Here is a 12629-nt window from a genome sequence, read left to right on the forward strand (position 1 = left end):
GAAGAAACTAGGGATAGAGAGGAAAGAATGTGGTTGAGCCACAACTTGTGTATAAGTACAGTTTTATATCATTCTGATTTTTGAACCATTTGAACATCATTACAACTCAAAACCAAAATTGGAATAATGGAAAAGAACAGGCACTCTAAAGACAATCTGCCTTGATTCAAGTCCCAGATTTGCTGTCTATTAACTGTGTGTCTTAGTCAAATTCTGGTTCTACCTGATAAACGGAGATAATAAATCATAGTTTCATCTTTGTAGGACTGTAGTAAAAATTTTATGATTTGATACATGTGGAGTGTTTATAATGCATACCAAATAATAAGTGATGGTAGCTGTTGGGATCATAAATTCAGAATGTCCAGAACTAACTTCATTTCCTTTGCTTCACCCTGATACATTCCTAATTTCATTGAGAGGCATCACCATCTTCTTGGTCATCGTAGGTATAATGAATTATTCTTAATCTTTTCTTTCTTTCGCCTTCAACTTGAAATTTGTCCAAAGTCCTATTTCTGCTCTTACTAATATTCTAGCATTTATTTAAATGCCTCTGTCCTTGCTCAGGCCTTATAAGAATATGCACTCTGATAAAAAGTACCACATCTCCATCATTACAGCAAAGCCCGTCAATAATACTGTTGCCATCAGCTTTCACCTAAGTGGCTTAATAAATATTTTCTTTGGTTGAATTAACTTTTCAAATCTTGATGTGTTTCCACTTTATATAACTTTATTAAATATACGTTATACTAATGTTTTAAAAGGGAATATTTTTACCTATTCTTACCTTGGAGAATTTGAGTTCAGTTAATTGCATGATTTTATGTTATATAAAATATACCTCGGTAAGACTTTGTTTCCCAAATTATGCATTATTTAATGTGCTATGGGAGCATCACATATGGGAATAATTTTGTACACCAGGTGCATCATTTCAATTACCTAGTTAATTTTCTACATTAATGGAAATGGATTTTGTTTATTTTAGTAAAATGAAATCTGTTGAATTAGGGGAAATTGGCATCCATTAATATTATTTTATTGTAGTGTATTTTGGATTTAAAATTTTTGATCTTAGATGTCAATTATTGTCCCAAAGGAATCAACATGAGAACCATTATTTCATAGAAATAGGTTTAGAGGTAGTAATTAACAACTTGTAAGTGTGTTTAAGAAAACCAAGATGTAGTACTGGTTTCTTTTCCAGTAGAACTAAAGTGGTGTTCACATTTCCTCATTATATTTCTTACATGATTTCCTGTAGACATGTATACTGCTGACAGGACCTGCATACAGGTACTGGTGTAGAGCAATTGATTTCACATAACCTGCACCACGGTCACCTGAAAAGTATGTTAAAATACAGAGTATTGGGCTCCACCTCTAGTTTGTGATTCAGATCCCAGATGAGTCCCAGTTTTCACTTCGTTTCCGTCTGATCTTCCGGGCCAGGGACCACAATGTGAAAACCATTTGTGTGAAAGTAATGTAGCTGAGCTGTGTCCTGAGAGCTAACGGTGTGCGTTGCTTCTCTTATCCAAGTTTCAAGGCTTCATATTTGATGTCACCCTGTTGGGAATATTTTCCACCACAGTAATCAGCAGATGCTACAAATCCAGACTCATTCTGTTTTTCAGAGAGCCAGTTATTAAATATTAGCCTGCACCCTGCTAAGAGAGCTAATCAGCAGCAACAAAGATGCCATAAGCAGCCCAACAAGTGGATGGATGTAGAATATGGAACACATGCCTAATTGTTAGAATACTTAGAGAATAGCATAAAGAGGGACTTATTATTAGTGCTATGAATGAATGAATGACAGCCCAAACTTGAAGCCAGCATCAGCAGTACCCTCAGACAGGGATGGAGTAACACTATTTTCTCAAGTAGCCTGATAATCACTTGCCCTTCAAAAGACCTTCTTTTCATCTAGATAGGCAGAAACTTTAAAAAAAAAAAAAATGTTAATCACAGTTGTTTGCTTCTTTCTTTAGATTCAAATTAATGTCATTTTCCTAACCAAACAGCTTCTTTGAAAACATAGTCATTACTATTTAAAAATTAGGAAATCAGATGTACGCGTTACAAAAGCGCAGGATCAGACCATGCCTTCATTGGTTTCAGTATTCAGGGAACCTGCACAACTTCAGAGAACTTGCCTCTGCAGACTGGTAGGCTTGCTTAGCTACACAGCCTCTGGGTTATGCAACATACAGGCTTACATTAAGAAAAAAAGAATTAATATCGTTGGAAAGACATACAGTAGATAGATTTTATATAGTCTTCTTTCCAAGGTAAATAACTCAGCAGTTCTTGACATGCTATATGGGAAGGCACCACTTTTTACCAGCTTTGTAACTTTGAACAATTTGTGCTTCCATTTCATGGGGAGACTTGGAAGTAACTAATGGAAAGTGCCTAGTCTAGGCAGAGTAGGATAATTGGTAATGCTGAGGTTTATGGATACTCTTCATGCTCGGATACTCCGATACTGAAGAATAAGGACTCAGGTGCAGATACTATTGTTTTACATGTGACTCCTATCTTATGTTCAAATGTAGAAGTCTCTCTCTATTTTAGAGCATTTTCATTTAAATTACATACATACAGTCCCCAACTTATGGTTCCACTTAGTGATTTTTCAGCTTTATGATGGTGGAAAAGCAATATGCGTTCAGTAAAAACCATACTTAGAGGTTTGAATTTTGATCTTTTCCCAGGCTAGCTATATGTGGTATGATACTCTCTTGTGATGCTGGGCAGTGGCAGCAAGCCAGCCATGGGCTCCCAGGCAACCACCAGTGTAAACAACCAACATACTTAAAACTATCCTATTCTGCTTTTCTACTTTCAATCCGATATTCAATAAGTTATATGAGATAGTCAATACTTTATTAATAAAATAGATTTTGTGTTAGATGATTTTGGCCAACTGTAAGCTAGTATAAGTGTTCTGAGCATGCTTAAGGCAGGCTAGGTTTATGATGTTCAGTAGATTCAGTGTATTAAGTATATTTTCAACTTAACCATATTTTCAGTTTACAGTGAGTGTATTCCTCAGTTGTAAGTTGAGGAAGATCTGGAATTTGCTCCAAAATACATTTACGTGATAAATTATTTTGTAAAAACTTCTTCTGAAAGATCTTATGCAAGTACATAAATACATTTAATCCCATCTGGCTTCCCATTTCTTTTCACTTAAACAGTTGGGCAGGGAAATTTTTTTATTAGCATTCCTACTTCACAGATGAAGCATCTTTAGCCCAGAGATACCAAAATGAGATGGCCAGTTGAATTTGTCTGGTTTCTGATTCCTATTCCACTGCACAGAGTATGCCAACAAATACTCTAAGTGTTTAAGGCAAAAAGCAGGAGTTCACATAAGTGAAAGAAGTGAAATATTTATCTTCACTACTGAAATACCTTAAAATTTATCATGGAGAAAGGAATATTGTCATTGCTAATGTGTCCTGCAGATATAAAGGCAATCAAAGACAATTTAAGGCCCCTCTTCTTTTAAGCCCCAAGTTTTTAAACTCTGTAGCAAAGCGTGAGACAATTGAGTAACAGCTTTCACACATCCATTTACAAACACAAGAAAACAAATCTCAGGTAATAGATGAGTATAGTAAAACTGAATTACATAATAATGGTAGTAAATGCAATTTATGTTCCCAGTGGAAAGGTTTACTGTTAAGTGGTTCACTTGCAACTTTTGTGAGACCTGGAATGTATAGTTCCCTAGGGAGAAGTGAGAGTGTTTGTCAATACTTATTAGGACCCAGAAGGATGTTACACATTGCAAGTGGATAGGTATGAGATGACCATGATAGACTGTAAAATCAATGATGGCTCAGTTTTATTCTGCAACAACTGGTGTGTCAATAACTCCTTTTATTTTAAAAGAGTATATAGATAATAAAGAACTCCTGGACAAACCCCAGATCTCTGGCTTAAGGAGACAGCTTGAAACACTAATTTTGAATACTCTTAGCTTGGCCATATTCTCATCAGGCTCCATCCACACAATATCATCGTAAAACCAAAGAATCTAAAAATATTAATTTCACAGTACTTATCTGTTTAAAAGCTTGGCAAAACCTCACTTAATTCCTGGGAAATACAGACAGGATTAAGTTCAGTGGTAACTCTTACAAGTTCTGGAATCATCAGATTAGACGTTGAAAGTTTTGGGGAAGAGAAAAATGTAGTCATTCTGAATTTCACTTATAAATGGGAAAATAAGATCAAAAAACAAGTTTCACATCTATATACCTCATAAGCACTTTCATAATCTTCAGCTATCATTATAAGTTTATTATGTATTTTTTTCCAGTTCAGTGATTTTTACTAAGCACAAATTGTGGAATCATCATAGAATATTATTTTCTGTAGGATTTTATTCCTGGGCTAGTTGGGAGAGAAGTCATCTATTAAAGCCTTGTTACTAACACAACATTGTAAATCAGCTATACTCCAACAAAAATTTTTCTTAAAAAGCTTATTACTAATGAGAACATGTGCCATTTGTATGGTACTAGTGCTTGGATCATAGAAAAAGCAAGAGAATTCCAGAAAAACTTCTGCTTCATTGACTATGCTAAATAGTTTGACCATGTGGATCACAACAAACTGTGGAAAATTCTTAGAGATGGGAATACCAGACCACCTTTTCTGCCTCCTGCAAAACCTGTATGCAGGTTAAGAAGCAACAGTTAGAACCAGACATGGAACAAAGAACTAGTTCAAAATTAGGAAAGGAGTACATCAAGGCTGTATATTGTCATCCTGCTTATTTGACTTATATGCAGAGTACATCATGAGAAATGCTGGGCTGGATAAAGCACAAGCTGGAATCAAGATTGCCGGGAGAAATATCAATAGTCTCAGATATGCAGATAATACCACCCTTATGGCAGAAAGTTAAGAGGAACTAAAGAGCCCCTTGATGAAGGTGAAAGAGGAGAGTGAAAAAGCTGGCTTAAAACTCAGTATTCAAAAAACGAAGACATTGGCATCTGGTCCCATCCCTTCATGGAAAATAGAAGGGGGAAACAATGGAAACAGTGACAGACTTTATTTTCTTGGGCTCCAAAATCACTGCAGATGGTGACTGCAGCCATGAAATTAAAAGACGCTTGCTCCTTGGAAGAAAAGCTATGACCAACCTAGACAGTGTATTAAAAAGCAGAGACATTACTTTGCCAACAAAGATCCGTATACTTTGCTGACAAAGGTCCATATAGTCAAAGCTATGATTTTTCCAGTAGTCATGTATGGATGTGAGAGTTGGATGATAAAGAATGCTGATGGTCAAAGAATTGATGCTTTTGAACTGTGGTGTTGGAGAAGACTCTTGAGAGTCCCTTAGACTGCAAGGAGATCCAACCAGTCAATTCTAAAGGAAATCAATCCTGAATATTTGCTGGAAGGACTGATGCTGAAACTGAAGCTCCAGTACTTTGGCCACCTGATGCAAAGAACTGACTCATTTGAAAAGACCCTGATGCTGGGAAAGATTGAAGGCAGGAGAAGGGGATGACAGAGGATGAGATGGTTGGATGGCATCACCGACTCAATGGACACAAGTTTGAGCAAGCTCCAGGAGATGGTGAAGGACAGGGAAGCCTGACGTGCTGCAGTCCATGAGGTCGCAAAGAATTGGACACAAATGAGCAACTGAACAACAATAGTGCTTCTTGCATTGTATGCTTGCGTTATTATATTTCTACCAATCTTTAGTGTCATCTTACAGTTAATGTTAAAAATAAAGCTGGACTAATTGAATTTCTTCTTGAAGAAGATCCTGAAATAGTATCCAATTATTTATATAATGATGGTGATGATGGTGATGCAGATGGTGATACCAATGCATACCATTTAACTTTGCACTTTCTATAGGCTAGATGTTTTGCTCTGCATTAAAACAAAAAAAAAAATCATTTCACAGGGATAGACCTCAGTTTAACCATAGGAAAGGGAAATATTTATTAGCATTTACTGAAGAGATGACTGAAGTTTATTAGCAATTAAGTAACTTATCTAAAGTTAAACATTTAATAAATGCAAGACCAGAATTCAAATCCAGGTTTATCTGCCTGCAAAATCTGTATGTCTAACTAGTAGTTGCTATTACTATTCAGCATATGACTTTTGAGGAATCATATTTAAGACCACTAACAGTTGGGATGTAACTTTATTAAGAAAGTATTTTCTTTGTATATGGGGCTTCCTAGATGGCTCAGTGGTAAAGAATCTGCCTACTGATCACTAGTAGAGATGAAGGAGACATGAGGTCGATCCCTGGGCCAGGAATATCCCCTGGAAGAGCAAATGGGAGCCCACTCCAGTAGTGCTGACTGGAGAATCCCATGGACAGAGAAGCCTGGCAGGCTACAGTCCATGGGGACGCAATGAGTCAGATGCGACTGAGCACACCTGTAGTTGGACATGTAGTGAAATTTGCTCAGTCGTGTCCCACTGTTTGCGACCCTGTGAACTATACAGTCTGTGGAATTCTCTAGGCCAGAATACTGGACTGAGTAGCCTTTCCCTTCTCCAGGAAATCTCCAGGGGATCTTCCCAAGCCAGGGATTGAACCCCAGTCTCCCGCATTGCAGGTGGATTCTTTACCAGCTGAGCCACAAGGGGAAGCGAGCCCACCAGTATTCCCTGTATATTATCTCCTCTGTTGATTTTAGTCGTGTCATTTGTTGGGGTAATTAAATGTGTAAGTGGCAAAAAAATTGATTGGCATATCTAACATTTATTTTTTTAAAGATGATATCTGAAACAGCATATCAAAATCCCCACACATGTAGACTCTTTTAACTACTTAAGACCAGAGAACATCAAGGGTTTTCACAGCTGTGCATTATGGTTTATATTGTCAAATCACAAAAATCATTTTGGTCTATGCTGGCAAACAATGGAATTTGATTAGACTCTTGTGATATTAACAATACAGAAATGTCAATACATTTTTTTCATTATTTTCCAGGCTTGACTTATTTGCAAATTTAAGTTTCAGTGCCTGGAAATTTAAGCAATCATTTTGCTTAGGGAGGGCTTCCTGGGTGTTTCAGATGATAAAGAATCCACCCGCCAATGCAGAAGCCACGGGAGATACAGGTTCAATCTCTGGGTCAGGAAGATCCCCTAGAAGAGGAAATGGCAACCCACTCCAGTATTCTTGCCTGGGGAATCCCATGGACAGAGGAGCCTGGTGGGCTACAGTCTGGGGTCACAAAGAGTCAGACACAACTGAGTGACTGAGCACGCATGCATCCTTGCTTGGGGAGTATTAGGTATTCTCAGTCTTCCTATTATATGTTCCCATAGTTCCCTTTTTGAGCCATTTTTCCAGTCTTTCCAATCAATATCTCAAATATTTGTTCTTTAATTTTCACTATCAATCCTACTTTTTCTTTGTTTGTCCTGTTTCATTGGCCTGATATAACACTTGTCCTAGATTAACAGTCACCTTTAAACCTTATAGCACCTACTTACTAATTGCACCCAACTTCATTTTTCAGTTGTCATGTTCTGTTTACCTAAAATTCTTAATCTCTTTGTTTTTGTCCATTTTATGTATTTCCATAAGCTCTCTCAAAGTTTTTAGAAGGTGGCATTGTAGGTGGTCTAATGATTGTTGGACCCGGCCCTTTAAAGTTATAGAAGAGAAACTGAAGAACCATTATCATCACGAGATTCTCCAGATATGACTATGTTAAGCATTCCAGTTAATCTGATATTCCGACCTCTCCACTGAGCATAATCATCTTCATAGTAATATCCTTTGATGGAAAATCTTCTGAAACTTGCAAATAAAATGAGGGTATATTTTCAATTAACAAATTTCAAAAAATACAGTGATCTTACCAAGTTGGTTCTTCCCGTATTTATGTGTATGTCTGATTCTGGTAAGTGTTACTGTGTAGTGCTTAAGAGTGCAGAGACCAGTGATCCCCTAACATCAATGCCTAAAGAGTATATTTGGCACAGCTGTAGACTCCTTGTGTTTTGAACACAATTTGGAATGACAGCAGCTGAAGAAATGAAACTCTAATATTAAAATGCATAAATTATATTTTATAATTTCTGAAAACCAGAAGATTGTGACTAGATAGTAACAAAATGTACTCATTTCCACTTATCCCAATGGGAGGGCTTTCTTGGTGGCTCAGATGGTAAAGAATCCACCTGCATTGCAGGTGACCTGAGTCCAATCCCTGGGTTGGGAAGATCCCATGGAGAAGGAAATGGCAACCTACTCCAGTACTCTTGCCTGGAGAATCCCATGGACGGAGGAACCTGGTGGGCTGCAGTCCGTGGGGTCACAAAGCGTTCGACACAGCTGGGCAACCAACGCTATCTCAATGGGAGAACTTTTGTATTACCTAAGAAAACTTTTATATTATGTAAGAAATAAAAAAAGATTGTATCTCCCTGAAAATATTCATTTTAAAATCAACCACTTATCTTTATTAATGTTAGATAGGAGTATATTTCCCCCAAAAGAACTTAGTCCAGTTTGTATTGTAGCTCTTTTTATTTAATAAATATATAACTGGAGAATCAGCTAATTTATTGTGTTTTGTTTTTTGTTTTAGTGTGGAGACAATCAATGACGGAAATTTTCACATTGTGGAACTACTCGCCCTGGATCAAAGTCTCTCCCTCTCAGTGGACGGAGGGAGCCCCAAAATCATTACCAACTTGTCAAAGCAGTCCACTCTGAATTTTGACTCCCCTCTCTATGTTGGAGGTAAGCCCTTTCCCCAATTTTGTGGATTCCAAAACCCCATGATTCTCATCACAGACTAATCCTGAAGTTGTTGATGCCTGGTGTCATGGTCATTGATCAGTCATTGATGGACAGCAAGGATAGAAAAGAAAGAGTCCTAGATGGGTGTAAGAGTCTATTTTGTAATGCTGGCCCTGGGTCTAACTAAATATGTAGTCGGGTGGAGAAGGGCATTAATGTTTCTTTGTGTCTATCACTTGCTAGCTGATTTACACATCAGATAATTATTTGATCTGGTGTATGGAAAAAGAAAGCTGGTTAGAAGTCAAATCAGATAATGAAAAAGATGAGAAAGCAAGTTCGATGCAAACTAAGGAGTACATGACTCGCCCCAGCTCCCTTAAGGAGGGTAACACTCCCAGTCAGATGTCGCTATGCTGGAGTGTCTTTACCACTAGCTGCAAACTCATCTATAGGATAGGATAGTTACTAATGAAATCAAATGAATGAATGAACAAATTAAGTTCACAAATTGTATTGGGGCAATGAGAAGTACTTTTGTTGAGCTCAGACTTTAAGGGGAATGATAAAGAGAGAAGGTTGAAAAGGTGGTTTAGGGCTTGAAAAGACAGAGTGAAGATTATTTTTAAGCAACAAGAAGGCAGATGAGCAAATAGGTGAGGGATGGACAGAGATCTGAAGGAGCGCAGAGAAAAAGAACCGCAGTAGAGAAACCTTGAACTCTTGCATAAATCTGGAGGAGTAGATATAACCTGGAGATAGAATTTCAAATTTCAAGCAAATGAGCAAGAAAGCATATAATGGTGAATTGAGTTTCACCAAATTAAATTACACTGAACTGAGATAAATTGACTGATAAAATCAACTCATTTTACAGATAAATAAGCCAAAGTTCCTGAATGGGTCATTGTAACCAATTTCTTCACCATGACAGGTACTTTCAACTTTACATCAATTATTTTCACAAGAACAACCTTGGGATGCTACGTAATTTTACCAATCCCTCAAAGCCTTCCCTAAAAGCAGGTTTGAAAAATTTTTGTAATTCCAGAGCACTTCTGATTTTAGTAATTTTAGCAGTAGACAATCTGAACACTCCTATAGAATTTCAATTTTTTTTAAAGCAGTTAAAAGTCTTTGGTACAATGCTGTAAAGATTTATTGAGCACCTGCCGTAAGCTGATAACTAAGTTAATAGATGCATAAATAATAAAAAACTGAAAAGGAACATCCCTTCTGTACCCAGGGGAGTGGAGAAGACAGGCACATCCTCATGAAACCACAATGCATTGTAATAAAAGTATCTTATAGAAAGTCTGGGCAGCAAGATGACTGATCTGTTTGCTTCATGGAAATCACACTATGGGATTCATTAGCAGGCAAGAGCCTCCATTGTTGCTACAATGAATAGCATTTGAAAGTCACTGATGTTACCTGTGGTTGGAGAGGAAAGAAATTATATTTGCTGAGCAACTGCTGTGTTCTCAGCACAATGCTTCTTTTACAGTCTTACCCCCAGAGACTGTAGGAAGTAGGTATGATTTTTTGTTTTATAATCCCTAAGGGATTATCTCAGGGATTCCTTAGAATGTGTCCAAGTTCACAAAGCTATGAAGCTATGATAGAGACCTCGTTTGAGTTCAGGTCTGTCTGCACCCAAAGCCGCCTGCATTGACATTCACTTCTTAACTTCTTAGCAGAAAAGTAAACAGTCTAACTTCTGTGGCTTTTTGTTTGTTTCTGAACTTGTCCTTCACCTGATTTTTTTTTACACTTTCAATAGCAATCATTTCACTGAATTTTCTAAGACCCCTTTAGAATGTGGTTAAAAAAATAAATAAGTGTGGAATGAGAGTGCTTGGGCCAGAAGCCTGGTGGTGCAGTGGTTAGGATTGTGCTTCCAATGCAGAGGGTATGGATTCGACCCCTGGTTGAGAACTAAGATCCCACATGCCACATGGCATGGCCAATAAGTAAGTAAGTAATGAAGGCAGAGCACCAAAGAATTGATGCTTTCAAACTGTGGTGCTGGAGAAGACTCTTGAGAGTCCTTTGGACAGCAGGGAGATCAAATTAGTCAATCCTAAAGAAAATAAACACTGAATATTCATTGGTAGGACTGATGCTGAAGCTGAAGCTTCAATACTCTGTCCACCTGATGTGAAGAGCTGACACACTGCAAAAAGACCCTGATGCTGAGAAAGACTGAGGGCAGGAGGAGAAGGAGGAGGCAGAGGAGATGGTCGGATGGCATCACCGACTCAATGGACATGAGTTTGAGCAAACTCCAGGAGATAGTGAAGGACAGGGAAGCCTGGCGTGCTGCCGTTCATGGGGTCACAAAGAGTCGGACATTACTTAGTGACTAAACAACAAAGAAAGTAAATAAATAGAATTCCATGTTTTTAAAAAAGAACATTTTTCAAAAAGGGGGAAAGAAGAGTTTTAAGTCAGCACTACCAGTCCTTCTAAGGATAGAGGGCTTGGAAGAATGCAGACAGTGCCTCTGTCCTCTCAAGCCTGAAGAAAACCACTTTCCACCAACCTCATTGCCAGAAAGAGCACTGGGCTCTTTTCCTTTCCTCTCAGAGGCGAGTCTCAGGGTAATTCACATTTAAAAAATATAATACAGTCCTAAGACCACAGTCCTGAATTCTTTATGATGAAGGCAGGAGAAGCTGAATTAGCAAAGGAGAGAAAGGTAGACAACCTCTGCAAAGAGGAACACTCCCCAGAGAGGCTAGCCTGAAGGTGATACATTCTAGGCTATAAACCTCTCCAAGAGTATTTTCTAGCAAAACAGGGAGGCAGCTTTCCCCACCCTTGGGTTTTCAGCTACCCAGTGATATAAGCTTTCTGTAAAACAAAACAATGTAATCCTCATGTTTTTGTGTATCAAAGTCCAGCCAGAACACATATTAGTGTAGCGTTAGTTGCCCTGTTGTGTCCGACTCTTTGCGACCTCACAGACTGTAGCCCGCCAGTCTCCTCTGTCCATGGGATTCTCCAGGCAAGAATACTGGAGTGGATTGCCATTCCCTTCTCCAGAGGATCTTCCTGACCCAGGGATCAAATCCCGGTGTCCTGCATTGCAAGCAAGCTCTTTACTGTTTGAACTACAGGAAAGACCTGTATTAACGGGATTTTTTTTTTTAAAGACCCACACATAGAGGCACCCTCTGCACATCACAAGTCCTCTCCTAATGTCCCCATTGGACAGTGTTGACAAAATCTCAGTGTTGACCCTCGGTCCCTTTATTGTCACTCTGAAACATGTAGGGTTTGTTAAGGCTAAAAGGTATCTACTAAAGTAACTGTTGTTTATCAACAGTAAATCCCAGCTATGGTCCATGGCATAGAGAAAAGGCTGAAGGAAAAAATCCGTAGACCTTACTTTTGTTTTTATCAATTAAAACTTAGTTCTCTGGTCAGAAGTCTACCAAGCACCTGAAAACGTTGAGTTATGATAGTTCTTTACTTTATGATATCCTACCGAAAGTAACTATATGTGTGATGTATCAACATTTTCGTTTACAAATTACTACAATCAAAACTAGACCTGTATCATTGTTAACTTTGGGAATAGAAGGAACACATTTACTAATTGCTTCTCCCTGCCGTGGAACTTTACGGGTCTGTATTTTAGTCTTTACACACGCATATATGCATGTTGTGTGAGCTCTTGAAATAGTTTTGGGAGAAGTTCTTTTTTAACTTCTGAAGAAAGGATCATAAATGTACAGATATTAGAGTCCACATGTTTTCGCAGAATGAATATGATTCCATTAGAAGAACTTACCCCCTTGGGCTTCCCTGGAGGGTCAGTGGAATTCACCTGCCAGTGTAGGAAACACAG

General features: G+C 38.1%; 1 protein-coding gene across 2 annotated transcripts in view; it reads left to right on the top strand.

The window, feature by feature from the left end:
* SLIT2 (slit guidance ligand 2) overlaps positions 1 to 12629 on the top strand; it is a 386076-nt gene that overhangs the window by 366885 nt on the left and 6562 nt on the right. For both annotated transcript variants that reach the window (XM_043871492.1, XM_043871493.1), the window contains one exon: positions 8619 to 8773. In XM_043871492.1, coding sequence (XP_043727427.1) covers positions 8619 to 8773 — 155 coding nt within the window. The remainder of the gene's footprint in view (positions 1 to 8618; positions 8774 to 12629) is intronic.

This window comes from Cervus elaphus, chromosome 17 (assembly GCF_910594005.1).
Source record: "Cervus elaphus chromosome 17, mCerEla1.1, whole genome shotgun sequence".
Lineage (NCBI taxonomy): Eukaryota > Metazoa > Chordata > Mammalia > Artiodactyla > Cervidae > Cervus > Cervus elaphus.